This window comes from Ostrea edulis, chromosome 3 (genome assembly GCF_947568905.1).
Source record: "Ostrea edulis chromosome 3, xbOstEdul1.1, whole genome shotgun sequence".
NCBI classification, from domain to species: Eukaryota; Metazoa; Mollusca; class Bivalvia; order Ostreida; family Ostreidae; genus Ostrea; species Ostrea edulis.
Genome location: NC_079166.1, coordinates 20,360,604 through 20,383,689, shown reverse-complemented (window position 1 = coordinate 20,383,689; position 23,086 = coordinate 20,360,604). Strand labels below are relative to the sequence as shown.

Genomic DNA, 23,086 nt, shown 5'->3' with positions numbered 1-23,086 from the left:
ACCATCATCCATCATATTGCTTGTTATATAGCCATTAACGAACTGCAAAGATTCACCTTTCCGTCCTATATTAGACCACTTGATACAGCCACGTACCTGTAAAATTATTATTTTATATCGCCTAGTACATGTATATCATGTATATTATAATACACAAGAATAACTCTTATTTAAAATCTAACTTTTAAAAAATCAAGTTAATTTCCTTGATATTGGAAATCTGTAACTAATATTAAGATAATTAGGAATATATATAATTTGAGATCAAATAATAAGTCTAATTATTCATATAATATGCATGTATTAGCACAACTAACTTATAATTAGCAATCTGACCCCCCCCCCCACCCCCCACCCCTCCCCACCTTAGTCTTGTAACTCGAATATAAATGCATGTGCATTTGTATATACAATGTATGTAAAAACAAAATGCTTGCTCATAACATGCTATGCAGTAATCAAGAATTGTTTATATGTACATGTATTGATCAGCTTCAAATGGTTAACATTCAATTAACAGGTTTTGGCTACAGCCAGGCCCCCTCATCCCCTTGATTTATTTTGGCGATATTTTCTTCAAAGTGTGTGGATTCCCTGTCTATCCCATCCCAATTTAGGTAGTCGTTTCACTGTTAGTATGAATTAGTAGTTTATTAATTAATGTATCAATTAAGATTGTATGCCAACATGTTTGGTAAATCAATAGATTGAATTGAATAAATTTACTTCGCTTAATTAGCAATGCAAATATATAATTCAAAGTTAATTTGCTCCAATTTTCTTTCCTCCCCAGTGGCTGCACGTCAAAGCGTCGGGTTTCGCGCAATATCTATGTTCAATTCTACAACTTCATGCGCTGAAGAGTTCCATATACGACTTGCGACAAAAGAATTTACGATATACGATTACGATACATTTTGTAAAACGGTCCTACGATCTGTCGTAAGTTCTTCAAATTTATGACTTAGGACTTAAGATTTACGACTTTTTGTAAAACGGGCCCCAGGTGTCTAAATGTATTTTTTTTTAAATTCAAGTTAAACTAAAGGATAATTTTCTCTCTCTCTCACCTCTCTCTATCTCTCTCTATCATTGTTGCTAACAGCATGAAGTATTGAATTTTTTATACCTGAAAATGCATCATTCTCCTCACTGGCTTCTCTAAGTGAGACAATGGAACTGTTCCCTATTTTCTCATCATGCTTGGACATTTTCCCTGAAAGTAAAAGTGAATCCTGATGTTTACTTCCTTCTTCCACTCTTTCTAAGACACACAAATTATAATACACATAGATTCTTATACACATGTAGTGACATTCGTGTAGTGTCAAAACACACAAGTTGTATTCATGTTATTCTAAAGGATTAAAAGATGCTCTCTCTCTCTCTCTCTCTCTCTCTCTCTCTCTCCTTTTTTAACATCTTCCCTCTCTTTCAAAATGACAAAATTTTTTACACACATGTAGTGACATTCAGGTGTCTAAATGTAATTTTTTTTAATTCAAGTTAAACTAAAGGATAATTCTCTCTCTCTCTCTCTCTCCTTTTTTAACATCTTCCCTCTCTTTCAAAATGACAAATTTTTTTACACACATGTAGTGACATTCAGGTGTCTAAATGTAATTTTTTTAATTCAAGTTAAACTAAAGGATAATTCTCTCTCTCTCTCTCTCTCTCTCTCTCTCTCTCTCTCTCTCTCTCCTTTTCTAACATCTTCCCTCTCTTTCAAAATGACAAATTTTTTTTAAACACATGTAGTGACATTCACGTGTCTAAATGTAATTTTTTTTTAATTCAAGTTAAACTAAAGGATAATTTTCTCTCTCTCTCTCTCTCCCCTCTCTCTATCTCTCTCTCTCTCATTGTTGCTAACAACAAGAAGTATTGAATTTCTTATACCTGAAAATGCATCAGTCTCCTCACTGGCTTCTCTAAGTGAGACAATGGCACTGTTCCCTATTTTCTCATCATGCTTGGACATTTTCCCTGAAAGTAAAAGTAAATCCTGATGTTTACCTCCTTCTTCCACTCTTTCTAAGACACACAAATTATAATACACATAGATTCTTATACACATGTAGTGACATTCATGTAGTGTCAAAACACACAAGTTGTATTCATGTTATACTAAAGGATTAAAAGATGCTCTCTCTCTCTGCTCTCTCTCTCCTTCCACTTTCTAAGACACACAGATAGTATATATATATATATATATATATATATATATAGATTCTAACACACATGTAGTGACATTCAGGTAGTGTCAAATTACAAATGTTGTATTCTTGTTAAAGTAAAGGATCTCTCTCTAGCATTTAATTTCTTATACCTGAAAATGCATCATTCTCCTTACTGGTTTCTCTATGTGAGGCAATAGCACTGTTCGCTATTTTCTCATCATGCTAGGACATTTTCCCTGAAAGTAAAAGAGTACTTTAATTTGAAATTCAGGTGAATCCTGATGTTTACCTCCTTTTTCCACTCTTTCTAAGACACACATATCAGTATACACATAGATTCTTATAGGAAACATTGTAGTGACATTCAGGTAGTATCAAAACACAAACTGCCACGGTGGCCTAGAGGTTATAGCATTCGCCTCGCATGTGGAAGGTCGGGGTTAGAATCCTGGCCGCGACAAACCTAAGTCATTAAAACAGGTAGTGACAGTTCCATAGCCAAACGCTTGGTATCAGGTGTGAATGTCACAGGTCCTCAGAGATGACTTTAAAAACAGATATCCATTGTCACAGTGGGTGTGGCATGCTAAAGAACCCTCACTGTTTAATGGCTGAGCAAAGGCCTGAATTTGAAGCCCTTCACTGGTCTTGGTGACATCTCCATATGAGATAATTGACAAGCATTAAGAAACCACATACCTGAGTGTATAATGTTTGAATAGTTTCAATGAAAATTTTCAGAAGAAACAAGGTAAAATTTATAAGTCTATACTAGCATTACATCTGAAAAAAGTACAGAGATCTATATAAAAAAAAAAAAAAAAAAAAAAAAAAAAAAAAAAAAAAAAAAGCAACATAGAATGCATCACTCAAGTTTGTAAGTAACTCTTTGAATGCAAAAATGATCTTCTTGACCATCCTCGTGATTTTACTATGCTATAAACATACATTGCCAAGTTAATTTCAAAGTATAAAATAATGAATGTACATGTTCAACATATTAACAGATATAACAATAAATTACTTTTATAGCCTAAAATAGTCACACAAAATGAAGATTGCTTTATGGAAAAAGTTACAACTAGATTTCTGATCAGATTATTAACAATGACATATGACAAATATTTGGCAATATGCATAGTTATTATGTAAAATCCTATAAAGCTTTCAGGATATCTAAATACGAGTACAATTATGTCTCAGGCCATCTACTACACATAAAACACTATACAGAAAACTAAACACACTGTTTCATACCTTTTTCTCTGATTTCTTTGGCTTTTTGAGATCAAAGGGATCATCATGATTCATCTTCTGAAAGAAGTATAATTACTCAAAATTGAAGTATGGTTTTCAACTAGAAGCATGAAATGTTAAGAAAGGCTAGTAGAAAATAATTGTGCGAGTACCGCTGCACATCCCACTCAATAATATCTCACTCCTATTGATACACATATTGTCAAATGTCAGGGATTTAGACCCCTTCTTAGGCACTTATGGACTTTAAGCAGTGGGGATTCTTTTATGTGCCAAACCTGTTCACAATGAACCTGTTTTGAACTTCACAAAGGACTGGCCCATTTCCTTCCCTTTTATAACAAATGGGAACAGGGAATTACATAATACATTTAACTTTACTGGGATTGGCGAAAAGAGGAGGTATTAGACTAAATATTACTATTTTGTATTATTTACGAAAAAATATTTATTGATTATCGCATTGTTAATTCATAAATGTATTTTAATACATACAAAATTAATTGGAAAATTTATGATTTCATATTTAAGGGCGAGATAGCTCCTTGACGATGGGCCTGGATAGAGATATCTTGGCTCTGAGCACAAGGCAGCCCTAGGTTCCAGATGCTGTCTCACCTTGTCCATGACATGTGTATCAGCTAGAGCTGAGCCTGATAAACTACTATGCATATGATATAGAACATGAAACAAGAAACTAAGATAATTTGTTGAAGATCCCCACATAACCGAAACTTTCGCTCTCAATTGAAATGTTTTCATTTGTAGTCGACCAATTATAAGATAGCAGATATCTATACTTATACATGAATAAATTTTGCCAATAAACTAAGAAATGCTTGCAAATGAGCTATTGCTTGCACCTTTAAAATTTCAACCACATATGAGATGATGTCCCTATAAACTATAATTGAATTCTACCTGATCAGCAATTATTGTGAAATTAATTGAAAACCTACTTTCATTTTCGATAAACTACCCCGAAATAGCAAAAATGAGAGTAAAGTGGTGGACACGCTTTGGTGGATCTAAGTCATTTGGAGATGACAACATATAGTAATATATTACATAAATCTGTTAATAGTGAATATGTTAATAGGAAATTGATTTAAAGTATGCATAGGATTGGGCGAATTAGGATGCGATAATTGTTAAATCTATAAAATGCGCGAATTTGTATCTTCTATCCACAATTTTAGTTTTAAAGGAAATTTCCAGATGTTCGGGTAGCTAAACAGAGTTTCGTATAATATTCATTTCACCATGGACCAGACACAAATTCACCATGAAAAGAACATTTTTAATGCACGTTTTTTTTCTTTTATTCATATTTATAACTTCAAATACATCTATTAGTAAAATAAACTTTTAAAAATAAACAAAGCAACAGATACAGTACTACTCCAAGCGCTCAAATTGTGGGTCTCTTTGATAATGCATTTAAAAACTGAAGTCCCATGCTACGGTAGGTGCTGGCACGATAAAGAACCCCTTACTGATCAATAACCCTTAACACGGAAGTTCCGATTGTTAATTGAAGAATTTACATGGACATAGATATATATGTTAAATTAATATTTTTAATTCTTTGGATCTGTGATTTATTTTCATAAGATAAGAAATTCTTTTTATTCTAAACTTTTACTGCATAGTTGTTCGATGCTTGGTCAATATTGTTCAATCCATGGTGAAATAGCTCAATACTGCATTAATTAGTTTTATTTTCTCTTACACTGTCATTATTTATGTGTAAAGTGTGATTTCTCGTGCTTGTGCGGGTATTCAACTAGTATAATCAGAAACACAAGATTGGAATTAAAAATTAAAACATTATAACAATATGTTATGTTTAAACTTATAAAAAAGTTCAACTGTTTGGTGGATAAAAATATCTACACTTTACTATATGTATGCATGTTTGACTATAGAATGGGGGTCAAACACACTGTCAAGTGAGGAAGGGGGGACAATTGAGGGGTTGGGGCAGATGTTACAAATCTCATATCGTTAAAGGCTCTGTTTATTACAAAAAAATTATGCACAATGGCAGGACCAAATAAAATACATTCATCCATCCTCCAACAAGTTCCATCAAACCTGTACTTAGGAATTACCATCTGAAGACCTAAAGCGGGGAACACAAATTTCTAACATCACCAAGAAGGCTGATTCAAACCTAGGCTATATCTGTGAAGAAATCTACAAAACTGCCCCAAAGGAAGCCGACGAAATACCTATATCTCATTTATATGACCTATCTTAGAGTACGTATCTTTTGTATGGGATCCTTACTACACTAAGGACATCAGCAACATTGAGAGAGTCCAAATCATCGGAGCAAGAGTTATCTCTCTGACCATACCAACCGAGTAGCAGAATGTATCAGTGCAATATTCAGAGATTTCAAACAACCAACACTTCAAGACAGATGCTGTAACATTAGACTAACATACTTCTACAAGGTAGTTTAGGGACTGATGCCAGCCATACACCGCCACAAAATTACTGTACCCACCACGTACCTTGAAATTATGCAGAAGTGACAGAACCATCACTGCCCATACATATACAGACTATAATACTGATAAAATATCTGACCATTCAGCTTTACTATGACAGCAGAGGATTGATTTTTGCGACAAAGTCCTGCACTCTCTCACTAATTGAAATTACACTAAATTTGCAATTTGCTATGTATTCATAGATACAAGTATTGAACTGTTGAAGTAAAATATTAATATGTATATGCTACCCGGAACAAGGTTTAACCTGTTAACCTCCAACATATTTCCAAACTTAATTTTGATAAAACAAATAACCTCCATTGTTTACGATTATGGTGATTTATACAACACTTCAATATACAGGATTACAATTCTGATTAGTCCCGATCCACAATGCTGCTCATGTTCACTAAGTTCAGTTCACTCACCAGCATGCAGCAGCCATGATTTCAGTGCCTACTGGGCTACTTTCACTTTCACAGGAAGTGAATGCAGATCGAGGTCAAATTAACGTTGTAGACCCTGTTGTTTGGAATTGGACTCTGAGCATAGATTGATCATACATGATGAGTATTTACTCAATGATTGATCAGGAGAGATACTTCGAATTACATTTCATGCCCAGATATGTTGGGCCCAATGCGTCTTTGCTCCAACCATCACAAACTGACAAACGGATGGTGACCGTGATACTGATAGTAACAGCTGAGTAAGGTAAATATCTTGTAAACATGCAGAACTTTGGAATACGTACTTTTAAGATTTGAATATCGTGGCCAGATAGCAGGATAGATAGATTACAATTTATCAAGTGTATGTATCAGACATTCTTAAAAGCAATTTTTCTTTGCCTATAAGATTTCAAAATAGACCAGACTTAATTTTATCTTATTCTAGGATATTTTAGTTTTGACTATATGGTAATTTGTCATGACTTTCGACAGGCTACATGTACCCCGATCATCACTGAAAGGCAACCGGGATGCAGTCTTTAAATCTGGAGTTCTGGGCAGAACTGTGCATTTCTGGAACAATGATGAGTTTAAGTGAAATGGTAATTTGTCATGAATTTCTACAGTGGCTACATGTACCCTGACCATCTTTGAAAGGCAACTGGGATACAGTGCAGTCTTTATCTGGAATTCTTGGCAGAACTGGACATTCCTGGAACAATGATCAATTCAAGTGAAACAGACTCGGGTGCAAGCAGACATTCTTGTAATTACAGAATGTATTCCTTAAGAGAGGCAACATGTGACCTGAAAACAATTCTATTCAGATCTATTTAAGGAATGAATTCAATATCTAATTCATCCAAGTATATACTGGGTTTGGGCAGTTTGCGCTTTTTTAAACTGCTAAGTGGTTTATGAAAAAGCACATTTTTGAACTTGCAAAAGAAATCAGACCAACTGCTGATATACGTGGTTTTCAGTGAGTTAATCAACGATTATCTATGAAAAGTTAGCTACACTGAACAGTTTCTTTTTTACATGAGTATATATACCTGAAACCCATTGCACATCATAAGAATTTTATTTTATTTTGGACAGTGCTCTTGTTGTAAAGTGTTATGTGTAATGCATGCGAGTTGTGGACAGGGTTTGTAGTCATCTGAGAACAAGGATTGGCACGTTGGGTGGACTTGGAGAAATCTTCATATGCTAAACCCAGTTTTAGAAGAAACGAAGAAAGCAAACACTAGATCAGTTCCAACTAATAGAGCTGTCAATCAGGATAAGCAATAAAACATGTTGACCAAATTGGCACTCGGCTGTAATAAAACATTGTATGTAGGGAACATGTACTAGAAGGAAAGAGCGTTTATGTATACATTTAGTTTTTATGTAATATTCATTAATTATTATTATATGATTGATATTAAATATGTAAGGCCACACCAATTTGTAAAATAGTTCTTCGGATTTTCAAACAAAAAAAGTGAGGCGAGAGGGCGAAATTATTTCACAAATATTATTTTTAATTTTGGAGATAAAAATTATGAGGCGAGCGAATACAAGAAATATAAATATTTTTAATTGAATTAAGTGTGATTTTAAAAAGCGGGCGCCTAAAAGTAAAGATCTAAAATCATCAGATATCATTTGTTTACCACATAAACTTAATATTTTTCAACTTTGTTGATATAGTTTACAATAAATAAGAAGTATTTCAGGTTTCAAAGACTTATTTTCTTTATACCTAATACATGTACTTTGCAACATTAACTGATAAGGTCTTTTTGAAGCATTTTATTTAAGTTTCATTTCTACAAACTTTCGATTCAGAGATATGCATATTGCTAGGGACACATCCAGTTTTGACATTCATTGCAAATGCAATATCCATTGCATCGCTTTGAGAATTTTCTTGAATTTTGATATGACATCACCAAACCTTTTGTGAATTTGTCGTTAACTGTCGGTCCGGTTTAAAATAGTCATCGATCAGTACCCCTTGCTTGTTGTAAGAGGCGAATGAATTGGGCGGTCCTTCAGATAGGACTGCAAAAACTGAGATCCTTGTCACAGCAGGTTTGGTACAATAAAGATCCCTCAGTGCCATAAGCGCTGAGCATAGGCCTAAATTTTGCAGCCCTTCACCGGCAATGGTAATGTCTTCATGTGAATGAAATATTCTCAAGAGAGACTTCAGTCAATATATAGGGTAATCAAACAATCAATCATATGCTATCAATGTTCTTTAAATAGTGGCATCGAATAGCGCTTCAAAAGTTTCATCGGCTTCCAGTTCGATTCCAGCATAAGGAACAACTTCCAATCCAGTGTTATGAAGTATCGTACATATTAAGATAGACATCATGAATAACTTAACCGTATTACACTGTTAGGAAATTTCTCGAGAGCCCGCGTTTCTGTCATTGTCAGCATGTACATCAAGGTTATTTGTACGCTTGTTGTAAAAATTAAAAAAAAGATTTACGGATATTTTTGAACACGCGGGCGGATATTATTTTTTGATAATATTATAATTTGGATTTGTTACAAATAGAAGCGGCGAATCCGACGAACTAGATTACAAATTGGCATGGCCTAAATACTTATTTTTATTTTGAATTCTTTTTTACAAAGTGACATACTGGCTCTAAAAAGGTATTTCATTTTTTGATTATGGCAACGAAAATAAGAACATATATATCAGGAATTTATATTTAAGGGAGGTTTCACGCTTTCTAAATCATCCCTTACCAGCTGTTTAAAATTCATCCGGAATTACAATTACAAACCAGGTTGTTTTGGACATTGATATGAGTGTCACATGATTGGGATTGCTGTCTAAAAATAGTACTGATGAGAATTTAAGAAATGGAATTTGAGGTAATTTGATGATTGTAATCAGAAATATTTATTTAGAAATAGTACATCATAAAGGGGCATGGACACGATTTGAGCTGAAAATTTTAAAATTTCATTTTTCCATTTTTACTGTTTACAATGCTTAACAAAAGTATTTCTAATGGTCAACCGAAATTTGAATAGGAGTTGTTGAGTTACAAGTGAGATACAGCACTCACAATTCTTTGTAAAGTAAACAAGGCTTGCGCCATATTTTTGTTTACATATAGATAGCTTAATAGAAAATAGCATGTTTAAACCAAAATGAGATGCCAAACACTAGAAAGTATTTAATTGTGTTCAGAATTATCTGCTTTAAACGAAACATTTACTAGTATATTCAACCTATGTAAACAAAAACATGGCACAAGCCTTGTTTATTACAAAGAATTGTGAGCTCTGCATCTCCCACGTACTTTGACAACTGACACTCAAATTTTTGCTGACCATTAGAAATACTTAGTTAAGCATTCTAAACATTAGAAATGAAAAAATAAAATTTGAAAATTTTCAGCTCAAATCGTGTCCATGTCCCTTTATTTTCTCCCTCAGTGCCCTCGTCCGAAAATAAATATTTTCTTGACTATTTGATAATAAAACAAAACAGAAAAAGTGAATAGGTTGGTTCCGTTCGTTACAAGATCGCTTTTAATAAGCAAACATCAAATTGACAAAGCTGAAAAATCACCAATGAAAACAGATGAATTCAAAACTGAAAATGGGCTGGGTGGGAGGGAAGGCTATTTAAGCACAGAAATACAAAAGCGACCTTTGTTGCTTGTAACGAATCTTGCATTGCCCGAACACTGACCAGTAGTAGTATATATACTAAGCGCTGGTGCATGAGCTCAAAAACCCGCGAAATGTATTTACGGAAAATAACCAAAAATGACGAAATGTAAAATGTAAAGAAATGAGTTTAATAGATATACAAATAATATCAATTAAGGAAAAAAATCGGGTATTTCTGACAGACCACTTGCTCATGCAAGACACCGTGCTGCAGTATTTACATTCCCTTTGCATCTGCCTGATCATGAAGCAAAAGGGAAAATCTATATTTTTGTTTAAAGCCAAACAGTATTTCTATTTTTGGATCTACATGTATTTACTTTTGACCATCACAATATTTCCAAAGTTCATATTTTCATATGAGAAATTATATGGTTTTGTTTACAGGTAGAAATGCTACTCTCTGTCTGCATGTAAATTTAACATGCTTCACTTTCCAAGGTTGAAGTGAAATGTCTTCAATGTTTGTGCATGTTAGGAAATAATAGAAATACTGTAAGTCCAACATTGTACAGGTTTGTGTGTTGTGTGCAATAAATTGCAAGTGTTTTAACTTAACGAAAGCTACAGTTATGCAGCTAAATTCACAATGGGCATTAGATTGATTGTTTGCTAAATTTATGATCAATGGATGCATTCTTTCTACACAAATTAATAATAATCGGGAAAGTATTTGGCAGTTGCTTGAATATCATAGTCAATATCAACATAGTCATTGTTTTGCTTAAAAATCTTTCATTATAGTACCATGATTCAAAGTAATGTACCTATTGATTGATTAAATTGATAATCTGATTGAAAAGATCCCCAATAATTGCTAATCAGTTAAATTTTTTATCATCTGCTAGCAAATTAATAAATTGTTATTATCAATTATGAAATTGATTAAATATATCACTTGAATATCTGTATTATAACCCTGCATGATAGTTTAATAAGTGAATGCAAACTGATACAAAGTGCACTTAAAAGCTTTTTAAAAAGTTTATTTTCTCTCATTTCTCTCACCACAATCTTTCTCCTCTGAAATTCAAAGGGAATTAATAACTTATTAATTGATTCTCAAGTTTCCAATTCTTTCTAACAATCAATTAATCTCCAATCACTACAAATGAAGACCTGCAAAATTTATGCCAGAGCTTGTGACTTATGAGTTTTGGTAGTCTCTCCTCAAAGGATTACCTATTCAGTAGCCCTTATTACAAACAAAGGGTTGCCTGGGACAACTTGCTTCTTTTTCCAGATTTATATTACATCAACAAAACAATTAGAATGAAGAAAGGAAAAGACATAATAAATCACATAAATTGGAAACACTTATTGCACGCTTTCCTTGTGAATATGACATATTTTCTGAGAAAAGTTGATCTGCATTAGCTTCTATATTCTATCAATCCTTAAAATTAAAATCACGATAAATGTCAGAGTAAAATAGATTAATTTGCCAGTGTGTATTTCTTGCTTATTATTTTTTAAATGAATATATACTTGTCCATATAATTGCACTAGTTGTATTTTTGTCTTAGATTTACTAATTTTGTCGATTATACAAATATGATTTTTTGAATATTCTGGTCTAAAGTTATTGAAATTCAGGTCCGTTATTAAATAAATATAAGTGATGATAATAAAATGTCAGATTTATAATAACAAATCTTGATTTTAAAATAGACACTTTTTAACCAAGAAATATCCCCTTGGATATTTAATTTAGCATTCATGTGACGTCACTATTAGTTCTTTCTAAACTCTAATTGTTATGACTGACCTTTTCTTAGCCTTCTACCACAACTCTCTTTTAGAAAAGAACGAAATAATTCCCTAATACCAACGTAAATATTATACTTACTGAGAACAGTTGTCGCCATCTTTAAACAGGAAATTCTCATTGCGCATGCGCATTTAACGCAATGGAGCTAAGTGTGTAAACTGTTCTTTTGGACTCGTGATTGTGTGTGACAAAATTCACGTACACACCGGAAACCGACACATATGACTATTTTATATTTTTTGAATCGAGTGTGATGAGAGTTAACGTTTCCGAACGAAATACTTCCCACTACACGGGTGCATGTAGTGGGAAGAAAAAATGTAGTGGGATAAAAGGTGTGTGTTCATACTCGTGTAGCGTGATTCAGGCGCTTACAAACACACACACACACACACACACACACACACACACACACACACACACACATATATATATATACAGTCACTATATATCGACTAGGGACGGTAACATGTCGAAAACAGCAGGCCAGTAAGGAAAGGTGTATGACTAGTAAAACTATAACATTTTTATATTATGCACCGGAGTTAGAAATGTAATAAAGATGATAGCGTGTCATGGTTGTAAATACACATAATCAAAACACGTATCAATGCATGTACAAATATATACGTGTACCAAAACACGGAAAATTACATCATCAAGAAATCCACAACTTTAAACACATCTGCAATGTGATATGACACTTCTCACCTTGACTTCTTTCTGTTGTGTCCAGTTTATCTGTAGTGGTACTTCTCACATTGTGAGGTTATCTATGTTCAAGAAGGAAGTCCAAACTTGTTCGTGAATTGTCAGTTTAAATATCGATTGAATCCCAGTGTAAAGTAATACATTACGAAATGAAGCGTTTAAAGGGAATATGGATAACCACCAATGTATGAATTATTTAAATGAAAGACGACGTGCCCAATTCATATTTATGTAATTGGAAACCTTCTAATCAGGGTTATTTTAGTACTTCATTGAGTATAGAATCCCTCTACGATCCCAGTGACTGCCTTGCATCAATGGTCTTTGAAGTACGTTACAATGAACGACACACTATCAAATTCAGTGAAGAATATATTTTTCATCCTACGTTTTCTTAAAAAGGGTGAATATAACAAACAAATGTCAAAGACTGGATTTATTTGAACTCAAGGTGTTCAATTTTTGTGGATTGTTTTATAGATTACCACAGGCTCTGTAAACCAGCACGGACCATGGATGATATTCCTACCAAATCATGCCACCAGTTCCTTAAGCTCAAATTTACAAACAAAGGAATAGATGCCGTCAACATCAGCAACATTCTTCGTCATAAAAGGCTTCAGTCGTGTATTCCAACTTATTTCAAGTTCAAGTCTACACCCTGTATTTCTTACAGCTATACTTCTACTATTGCATCCATACTTTTTAATTATAAACAAACTTTGCAGTGCCTAGATATAGACATCTTATACGTAATCCACCAACATGTTCTTGTTCTTCATCTTCTTTCAACTATAGTCCAGCTGGACATGTCATTACTGGTGATGTTGATATAGTTGAAAATGAGGACCTCAAATCACTTATTCTAAAAGGTCCTAAATACAGAGAACCTCGGTCTTTTAATTGGCGACATAACCTCATCTGTATTATGAATTCTGTCGAAGATTATGCCAGACAATGGGCTAAATATGAAAAAGAAAAACTTGTCAGAATGGGTTAAAAGCATAAGAGGGATATTAAAATCCCGCATTAGACACATGAAAACAAAAGTACGTACCATCTATCCTTCTGTGTTTAGTAAACCAGAAGTGATAAAAGAATTAAATAGGTTACATGAGGAATATGTTTTGGTTCCAGCTGGCAAAGCTAGTAACAACATTGTCTTTGATTTGTAAGGCTCATTATTACAACTGTATTTTAAACGAACTTGGCATTAATTCCACTTTTGATAATCATACTTCTACTCCAACTGCCCTTTCAAAAAATGAAATTCTTCAAAACCATACTTCAGTTTTAGACACATTTAATATCCAAGTCAATGGGTCGAATGAATATGAGTTACCGCACTTATACGGGATTCCTAAACTACATAAAACCCTTACAAACAAAGATACATTGCTGGATCCAGTAAGTGCATTACCAAGCCCCTATCTTTGCTCCTCACGAAAATATTAATAACTGTGAAGGAGAAACTTCAAACTTACTGTGCGACTACATATGCTAGAAGTGGTGTTAATCAAACGTGGATTCTAGAATATTCTAAAGAACTTTTAGTAAACTTGAAATCGCAGAATTTTTCCCAAATCAATAACATTAAAACCTTTGACTTTTCAACACTATACACGACTATTCCTCACGATAAATCAAAGACTAGACTTTTTGACCTCATAGACAGTTGCTTCTTCAACAAAAATGGAAAACGGAAATATTTATATCTAGTGATCAGTTATTCAAAAACTTACTTTGTTAAACACCACTCTGATTCCACGCACAAGTACTCTGAAATTGAAATAAAAAATATGCTAGAGTTCCTCATTGACAATATCTTCGTGGTCTTTGGTGATCAGGTATGTTGGAATTCCCATGGGCACGAATTGTGCTGCTTTGTTAGCTGACCTGTTTCTATATTCATATGAAGCAGAATTTATTAAAAAAAACTTCTACGCGAGAAGAAAAAATCTCTCGCTGTAGCCCTCAATTCGACATATAGATATATCGATGACGTTTTGTCTATTAACAATAATAGCTTTCATTCATATGTCCGTTTGATATATCCCCGTGAGCTCGAAATAAAGGGCACCACAGAGTCGTCCACTTCTGCTTCATACTTAGATATTTTATTGAAAGTAGACATTAACGGCAAACTGACAACTCGGCTGTATGACAAACGGGATGATTTCAGCTTCTCCATCGTCAACTTCCCATATGTATGTAGCAATATTCCATTAACACCTGCATATGGTGTTAATATATCTCAACTGATTCGATATGCAAGAGTTTATTCTGCGTATAGTCAGTTTTTAAATCGAGGTAAGCTACTGACAAACAAGTTGATGGTACAGGGATTTCAATAGTCTCGATTGAAGTCAGTATTTCGCAAATTCTATGGTCGTTATAACGATCTAGTTCGTCAATACAACCTCGCAATTGGTCAAATGCTGTCTGACGTGTTTCATACCGATTGTTAAGCCGTTCTTCGGACACTGATTTTGACTGCGGATATCTGCGTTTACCTGATCAAGATATAGGGTTCACGGCGGGTGGGACCGGTCAACAGGGGATGCTTAATCCTCCTAGGCACCTGATCCCACCTCTGGTATGTCCAGGGGTCCGTGTTTGCCCAACTATCTATTTTGTATTGCTTATAGGAGTTATGAGATTGATATTTTTGTACATAATTACTTTATAAGCAGATTAATTACTTTATAAAGTTATTAACTTTCCCTTAATTACATGCTTGAAAACATCTGCATGTAAAAGAAAACAGTGCGAATATTATTTAGAAAGTAAATATAGTGGGTACATATATAAATCATCCCACAATAGACGTCTATAAATAGACCCACACGCGTCAGGGGAATCCCAACATGATGTATTAACTCATACGCAACTGTCTAGTTTTAAGGCTGAAAGAGCGTAAAACAACGAATTACTAAGAGGTATTTGATATTTTTATTTCTATTAAACTTATGGTACGGTACTGTTATAACAAAATACACAGCTTTACACAGATAAGACCACCGATGATCTGAAAGTTTGAACTAGTCACGTGACTGTCACTTGAAATGGCAGAGTGACGCGGTTATTTGTAAACATCGATTTAAGATCAAATAATTTGGCTTAAAAGATGTGAAATAATTTATGATATGTTGTACAGCATCATAACTACATACGTGCGATGATTTAATAGCGTTTTTACGAGATGGAAACAAATTTAATTCGGACCATACATCTTTAAATATTTGTTGATATCGTTGTAGTTTGAAATTTGTATTATAGGGTATCCTCGAAATTCATAAAAGAATTGAATATATCTCTACGAAATCCAACGATTCTACGCCATCCTACATAGAATACAAAGGCGTGAATGAGACAAACATGGACCCCTGGGCACACTAGAGGAATTATTAGGTGGCAAGAAGGATTCAGCATCCCCTTTCAATCGGTCACACCTGTCTTAGGGCCTCAGTCCTCATCATGTAAACAAAGAAAATCCAAAGTCAACATCAGTGAGAAATGAAACGCCTGGTAATTACCGTACTACTAATTAGTATATCTTGGTCAGGTAAACGGAGTTATCCGTAGTCAACATCAGTGTGCGAAGAACGTCCTAACAATCGGTTTGAAGCACGTCAGAAAGCATTTGACCTAATGATAGGTTGGCAAACTAGATCGTTTTAACGACCAAAGCATTTGCGAAATGCTGACTTTAAACGAGACTGATGAAATCCTTGTACCATCAACTTGTTTGTCAGTAGCCTACTTCGGTTTAGAAACTGAATCAGTTGAGAGGTATAAACACAATATGCAGGTGATAATGGAATATTGCTACATAAATATGGAAGGTTGACGATGGAGAAGCTGAAATCATCCCGTTTGTCATACAGTACAGTTGTTAGTTTGCCGTTAAGAGTATGTTCAATAAAATATCTAAGCATGAAGCAGAAGTGGACGACGCTGTGGTGTCTTTTATTTCCAGTTTACTGGGATATATTCAATCGACATACACATGAAAATTATTATTATTGTTAATAGATAAATCATCGTTGATATATCTTAATGTCGAATTGAAGGCAACAGCAAGATATTTTTCTTCTCATGTAGAAGTTTTTTTGATAAATTCTGCTTCACAGGAATATCAAAACAAGTCAGCTAACAAAGGAGCACAATTCGTGCCCATGGGTGTTGGAAGACCTGATCACCAAAGACCACAAATATGTTGTCCAGCATATTTTTTTTTTTATTGCAATGTTAGAGTACTTATGCGTAGATTCAGAGTTTAACTTATATAACCTTATTTGTTCGCCATATTTTTGCTCTGGGTTTGTTTTGATGATTTTTTATTTCTCATCTTATAGCGTAGCATTATTTTCGTTACTTTGTCTTCTTTGGGAGACTATGAGTAATTTAACTTTGGGGGTACTTTGATGTACAATGTATTAGCTGATGTCCCCCAGAATCTTCTGTTGAATATTTCTTTCGTCATTTGGTATTGCAATATATGACAATCCTTCACTCTTTTGTTTTGTTCAGATTTTTAATGACAGTAAAAACAAGCTACGGTGAGCAGAGAGTTTGGGTAATAGAAGCTGAAAAACATAAATATTTTTTTGTATATGACTCAGACGTATTTGTCTACCTTTAAGGCTGAAAGAGCGTAAAACAACGAATTAAGAAGATATATTTGATAATTTTATTTCTGTTTAACTGATGACACAGTACTGTTGTAACAAAATGCATAACTTTACACAGAAAAGTACCTTTGAAAGCCTGAACTGGAAACGTGGCTGTCGCTTTATTCTTGCATTAAATTTAGAAATGGCCGAGTGGCAGTTGTTTGTAAACACCGATTTAAAATCAAATAATTCTGGTTAAAATAGGTGAAATAATGTATGACATGTTGTACAGTCTTATAAATATGTACGAGCGATGATTTAACAGCGTTTTACTAGGAGGAGAAAATGTCGAAATTCAAACCATACGACTTCAACAAGTTCAAGTTGTATGAATAGCACATTGTTATGGGATTTAAATCAAGGCCCCAAACTGTGAATACATGAAAGCTGAATCAATTCAGGTAGTAATATTGTAGTTTCCAGGCTAAGGGTGATCATTTAAAACTTAGTTTTCAACCCTTATCTTCCAAATATACAGGGCAAAAGGACTGTACTTTTAATGGAGATACACCAGTGCTTAATATTTACCAAAAAGTATAATAGATAAATGAATTTTTCTGTGAAAAGAGGGATGGTATAAAAAAGGACCACAAGCTAAAGCTAAAGTGGGGAAGTCATTTGAAACTTTTCAATTTCAAAATATTGCTGTACATATTCTCCACTTTCCATTCATATAAGATTTCTCCAGTGTGTTATTCCTTGTTAAGAATTCAATGTAAATGAACAAAAAACCGTATGTAGAAAGCTTTGAGGGTTCTGTCCAGCTCACAGGTACATGTAATAGTGCAACCTTTCCTTTCTTCTAGTTGATTGTACATCTCTGAAACAGATATAAGAAACTCGATGAAACACTATACAGTCCAATTCACGTATATTGATGTTACATATATTGAATTATGTTGTATTGAAATCAAAATAAAACCCCAGTAACATTATCTATATGGTTGAACATCAGGTATATTGAAATTTTGATATAATCACCAAATGAGGTTGGTCCACTGCATTCCAATATATCCAGAGTAAAATATACTTACATTTCCAAACTTGTATATAAATTTATTTGCTTAGTTTGTATATATATATATATATCCAATAATAAAAGTCAAGAAACACAAAACTCGAATAACATTTCACTGTTAGCGCTTTCGGCTTTAATGCCTCTTCAGACAGTTATGAAATGAAATAATATTGCTAAGTAACGTCAACATATCACGACGTAAGTAATTGTCCTTTGTGACGTCATAATAAATTACACTGGTAGCGGTATAATACACACAATATTAGACAAAACTTGGAAATCAAAGGAGGAATACTTTATAAAATTGTTTAATCCCAAACTTAATATAAAATAACTGTGTGAAATTGAAACTACATTGAACTGAACTCTGTAATTGATTTCCAAGTTTATATATATATATATATATATATATATATATATATATATATCTTATAATTATACGCTTACGCCTTTTACTTTGTCGCCATACTCCCATCGGGCTATCCCTCTTTCACCACAAGTCCATAGATAACCTTTAGTATCAATACAGAGTCCAAAAGTATACAGCGATCCCCGCTCCTCAGTAGCGATAACAGACAAGAACGTTCCGTTTGAATCAATCACGTGTATGTTGTGCTCTGTGGCATTGATAACTAGGATCAACCCTTGACTATCAGTACATATTCCAAGCGGCATAAAACCTGGTGAATCATTACGACCGCTGTAAACAAATCGTTGATCTCCGTCAGTATCTACGACGATGACAGAACCATTTATATTTCCACTTCTTGACATACAAATGTCACCATTGATATTTTCTGTGATATATCTCACAAAAGTCTTTGGGGAATAAACCTTCCATATTTCCTCTTTCTTTTTGTCAAAGCATGAAATGACTCCCGTTTCTTCGGTTTCTTTCTTCATTTCGATGAATGCAACAACAACATTCCCGTTTTGGAAACATGAATAGATACACTCTGGAGAACTGTCCGACGTACTGAACAAAGAGTCAATGACAGTTGTAGATCCGTTAGATGGACTATACTCTTTAATGCTGTTATCATATGCGTCGACGTAAAGCAGGTTTCCTTTCTTTGTCACTGTGTGGCAACCCCAGTCTGAAAATGTTTGATGTATTTTCTCTATCTTATTCCCATGTCTATCCAAACTGATTATATTTTCTCCATCTGATACCCACATCTCGTTCAAAGAATGAAATGAAATATGTTGCAAAATTTTGTTAAGACCGTCTGGTTGGAAATCGAAACTTTTGGTAAGGTTTCGTCTGGTACAGTGTTCTTTCTTGTTTTCTGTTATGACTGAATGTCTTTCTTTGTACAAGACTATGGTATGGGATCTAGTTGGACTGCTCTCGGCATGGATATCTCGACATGATTGACAAAGGTTTTTCAAACAATATTCGCAAAAATATTCAGCATTTCCGTCGCAATCTGCACATTCTATATAGTGTTGAGCGAACTGCAAGTTCTTTTTAAAAGACATCTGCGAAACAAAATCGGAATTTACTATTCATAAAAGTAACATTTCTGAGTGGGAGATCTGAATAAAGGCCAAGTTAACTTCTATGGAATTCATAGTAACTTTTCGCCGTAAAATGGCTGAAATATTGCCAAAACGGCGTAAAACCTCAATCAATCAATCATAGTAATTGTTCTTTGTCAAACACTAGTCCCAGTCACGATCAGAGATTTGCCTAAAAAGAAACTCTGATTGCCAGAAAAGAACGGTCTAACAAATAGTTTGAAACACGTCAGTATTCAACCTAATGACAGGTTGCATTGGTAAATTGGGCGGTTATAAAGACCAAAGAATCTGTGAAATGCTGGCTTTATAAGAGACTGTTTGATAGCGATATATGTGCAACCGTGACATTATTTTCAAATACAGTATTATAAACCAAATAAATAAGACAATTTTAATGTTGTATATATGTTGTGTTATATTTACGCTAATTCTTTTCTAATTTAGACTTACTTGTGATATCTACGACCAAAATAAAAGGTTTCGAAAAAATTACAATTCAATGACGTCCTGATAGGAATTCATCAACTTCCGCAAATTGTCGTAAACTAATGTACAGTAGTGTGATTCAATGGGTTAGAAATAATTATTAGTTAAACGTTACCACCTTTACACGATTGTATCCACCCGGGATATTGCTCAAACGCGATCAGGTCATTTACAGAAATGAAAGTGAGTAAGGCCCAGTCAAAGATGAACATGTTTCCGCAGAAAGTGAAACTAGTGGATTGCACGGTTGACAATAAACAAACATATATGCAGTCACAATATACAGACTAGGGACAATATCATGCCGCAAACACCAGTTCAACATTTTTATATTAGTTCAAAATGCATTGTAGATGATAAAGAAGCCATAATCGTAAATATACATTTGCCAAACACGTAGCATTAAATGTAGAAATATGTACATGTACTGAAACTACATCACCAAGAAACATATCCACAACTGTAACGTAACTATTCGTCATAAGAGTACCTGTGGTGTTCCTTCTCTGTTTTCTGCAGGTATCTATCCGCGGGTGTTAGATTGAAGGAAGCCCGGACTTGCTCGTAAATTGATAGTTTAAATATCGATCGAATCTCAGGGTAAGATAACACCATATAAAATAAAGCGTTCAAAGGAAATATCGATAGCCTCCAATGCATGGAAGTTTTAAATTAAATACGGTATACGTTATTCATATTTCTTTTATTGAAAACCTGGTTGTCATATCGTGGTAACATATAGACATACACATGTTTTAGTGCTATCCTACCACGATCCCCGTGATTGGAATGCATCAACGGTTTTCTGAATTTCATAACCGTTGATATACGTCAAAATGATCGAGAAGCCATATCAGCTAACAATATCTAATTTCCTCCTACATTTTCTTGAAAAGGGTGGATATAACGAACACTGACAAATTTCATATATTGTAGAACTTTTTCGTGGATTATTAATATTTTGCAGTTTGGTGGATCTAGTTTTATCTACACTGAAGCAACACAATTGATATCTTGTTTATTTCGTTGTGGTTTAAAATTCATGGGAAAGTGTACTCGCAAAATCCATGAATATTTAGCCCTTACGAAATCCTATGATACATGTATCACAGTGACCTTTATAGAATGAAAGTCGTGAACAGAACCACAGTGGTCCCTAGAAACACCAGAACCAGGATAAGGTACATAGGAAGTGTAAGTATCACCTTTTGCTCGGCCACACCTGTCTTTGGGTCTCCGTCTTTATCAGGTAAACGGAATAATCCGTAATGTGAAGTCAAAATCAACGAGAAACGAACAGCAGAACAATTGGTATAATGGTTCTATATCATTTGTATCATTGCACAGTAATTTGTAGAACGCCTATCATAATAATATGAAATTAATCTAGAGCGCTTTACAGGAAAAAACACCCCAAAATGGAATCGCATAACAATTTGATAAGATACACATACAACTCCTAGAATGATATTATAATTAGATATTGTTCCTTGTCTTCACCTTTCATACTTCGTATGATGCAAGTGCACTTACATATTAAAACCAATTTTAAACAGATGGGCTTTAGGTTTCATTGAAAACGATATCCAATGTTTAGTAAAATATCCACCATAGTGACGCTGACGACACGTCAAAATGTCTGTCTCCGTACAGTTTTAACAGGGAGGATTTTCGGATCGCAGAGACCTCAGAAGACAGTATATGTCGACTAGTTCCTGGATGTGGATAATGCATGAAGTTTAGAAAAGAATCTTATATTAAATGCGTTATGGTACAAACAATCAATAAGGAAAATGAGAATCGGTGTTAGATGATTACGTTTTCAAGAATGGGTCACTAGTCGTGCAGCAGTGAAGCCTCAGTATGGACGTTGATCTTTAACTAAAGACGCGCATTGTCGTAGTCCAGACGAACCTTTACTAGTGCCATGATAAGGAATCCTACACATTCGATGTTTCGAAGTTCAAAATATCATGATTTGATAAGGTAAGTTATTTGACAGTCCATGGTCAGAGTTGTATCAAAATAAACATCGGATTTCGAATCTCGGTCCGTGACAGACCTAAGTCGTTGAAACAGGTAGTGACAGTTCCATTGTCAAACGCTCGGCATCAAGTATAAATATCACGGACCCTCGAATATGACCTTGAAAACGGATATCCCGTGTCACAGTAAGTGTGCCATGCTGAAGAACCCCCACTCCTCAATGGCCGTAAGCGCCGAGCAATGGTCTTAATTTGAAGCCCTTCACCGGTCTTGGCGACATCTCCAGATGAGTGAAAAATTCTCGAGGAAGACATTAAACAAGATATAATCAATCAATCAATCAAAATATCATGATTAGATAAGAGGTAAATCATTTGACAGGGCATGTTAAGAGTGGTATGGAAATATTTCAACACAGATAGCTCTAGAAATGGCTGATAAGTAGAAGGTAAGCTGACACTGAGAATTCGGAAGATCTTCGTATAGGTGTGAAAACCTTAGGCTCAGTTTTGTCCTGGTTGAAGTTTGATGTGTTGGATCACACCTAAATACTAACTCCCATTTTTTGTGCAATGCTGGTCCAACTGTTGCTCGGCGTAGTGGCCATGTTAACCTGCCTATCATCAGTGTAAACATATTTCACTAATAGATCTGAACAATATACCGTTATCATTCTCATAACTTATATAAGAATTGCAAAATTAAGAGTCGGGCAAACATAGACCCCTGGATATATCTGAGACGGGATTAGGCGCCTGGGAAAAGTAAGCATTCCATGTGAACCGGTCACACCCGCCGTGAGCCCTGTATTTTGATTAGATCCAT

The 23,086-nt window shown here is 34.4% G+C and overlaps 2 protein-coding genes and 1 long non-coding RNA gene across 4 annotated transcripts in view; 1 reads left to right on the top strand and 2 right to left on the bottom strand.

Moving 5' to 3' along the window:
• Positions 1-12,735, bottom strand: part of LOC125677407 (uncharacterized) — a 19,322-nt gene extending 6,587 nt beyond the window's left edge. The window contains exon 1 of one of the 2 annotated variants that reach the window (XM_048915454.2): positions 12,572-12,735. The gene's annotated coding sequence lies outside the window, so the exon portion shown is untranslated. The remainder of the gene's footprint in view (positions 1-12,571) is intronic. The other variant, XM_048915455.2, reaches the window with a different exon arrangement.
• Positions 5,390-9,006, top strand: LOC130052546 (uncharacterized). The gene is made up of 2 exons (XR_008800886.1): positions 5,390-6,655; positions 6,886-9,006. It is a non-coding gene; the product is annotated as an uncharacterized LOC130052546 (long non-coding RNA).
• A 4,531-nt stretch (positions 12,736-17,266) lies between the features above and the next one.
• LOC125677136 (uncharacterized) lies at positions 17,267-19,715 on the bottom strand. Its single transcript, XM_048915108.2, has 2 exons — positions 18,713-19,715; positions 17,267-18,067 (listed from the first exon to the last, which is right to left on the bottom strand). The coding sequence occupies exons 1-2, from the start codon at positions 19,442-19,444 to the stop codon at positions 18,050-18,052; spliced, it is 750 nt and encodes a 249-aa protein (XP_048771065.2). The 5' UTR covers positions 19,445-19,715; the 3' UTR covers positions 17,267-18,049.
• Between the last annotated feature and the right edge of the window lie 3,371 nt (positions 19,716-23,086).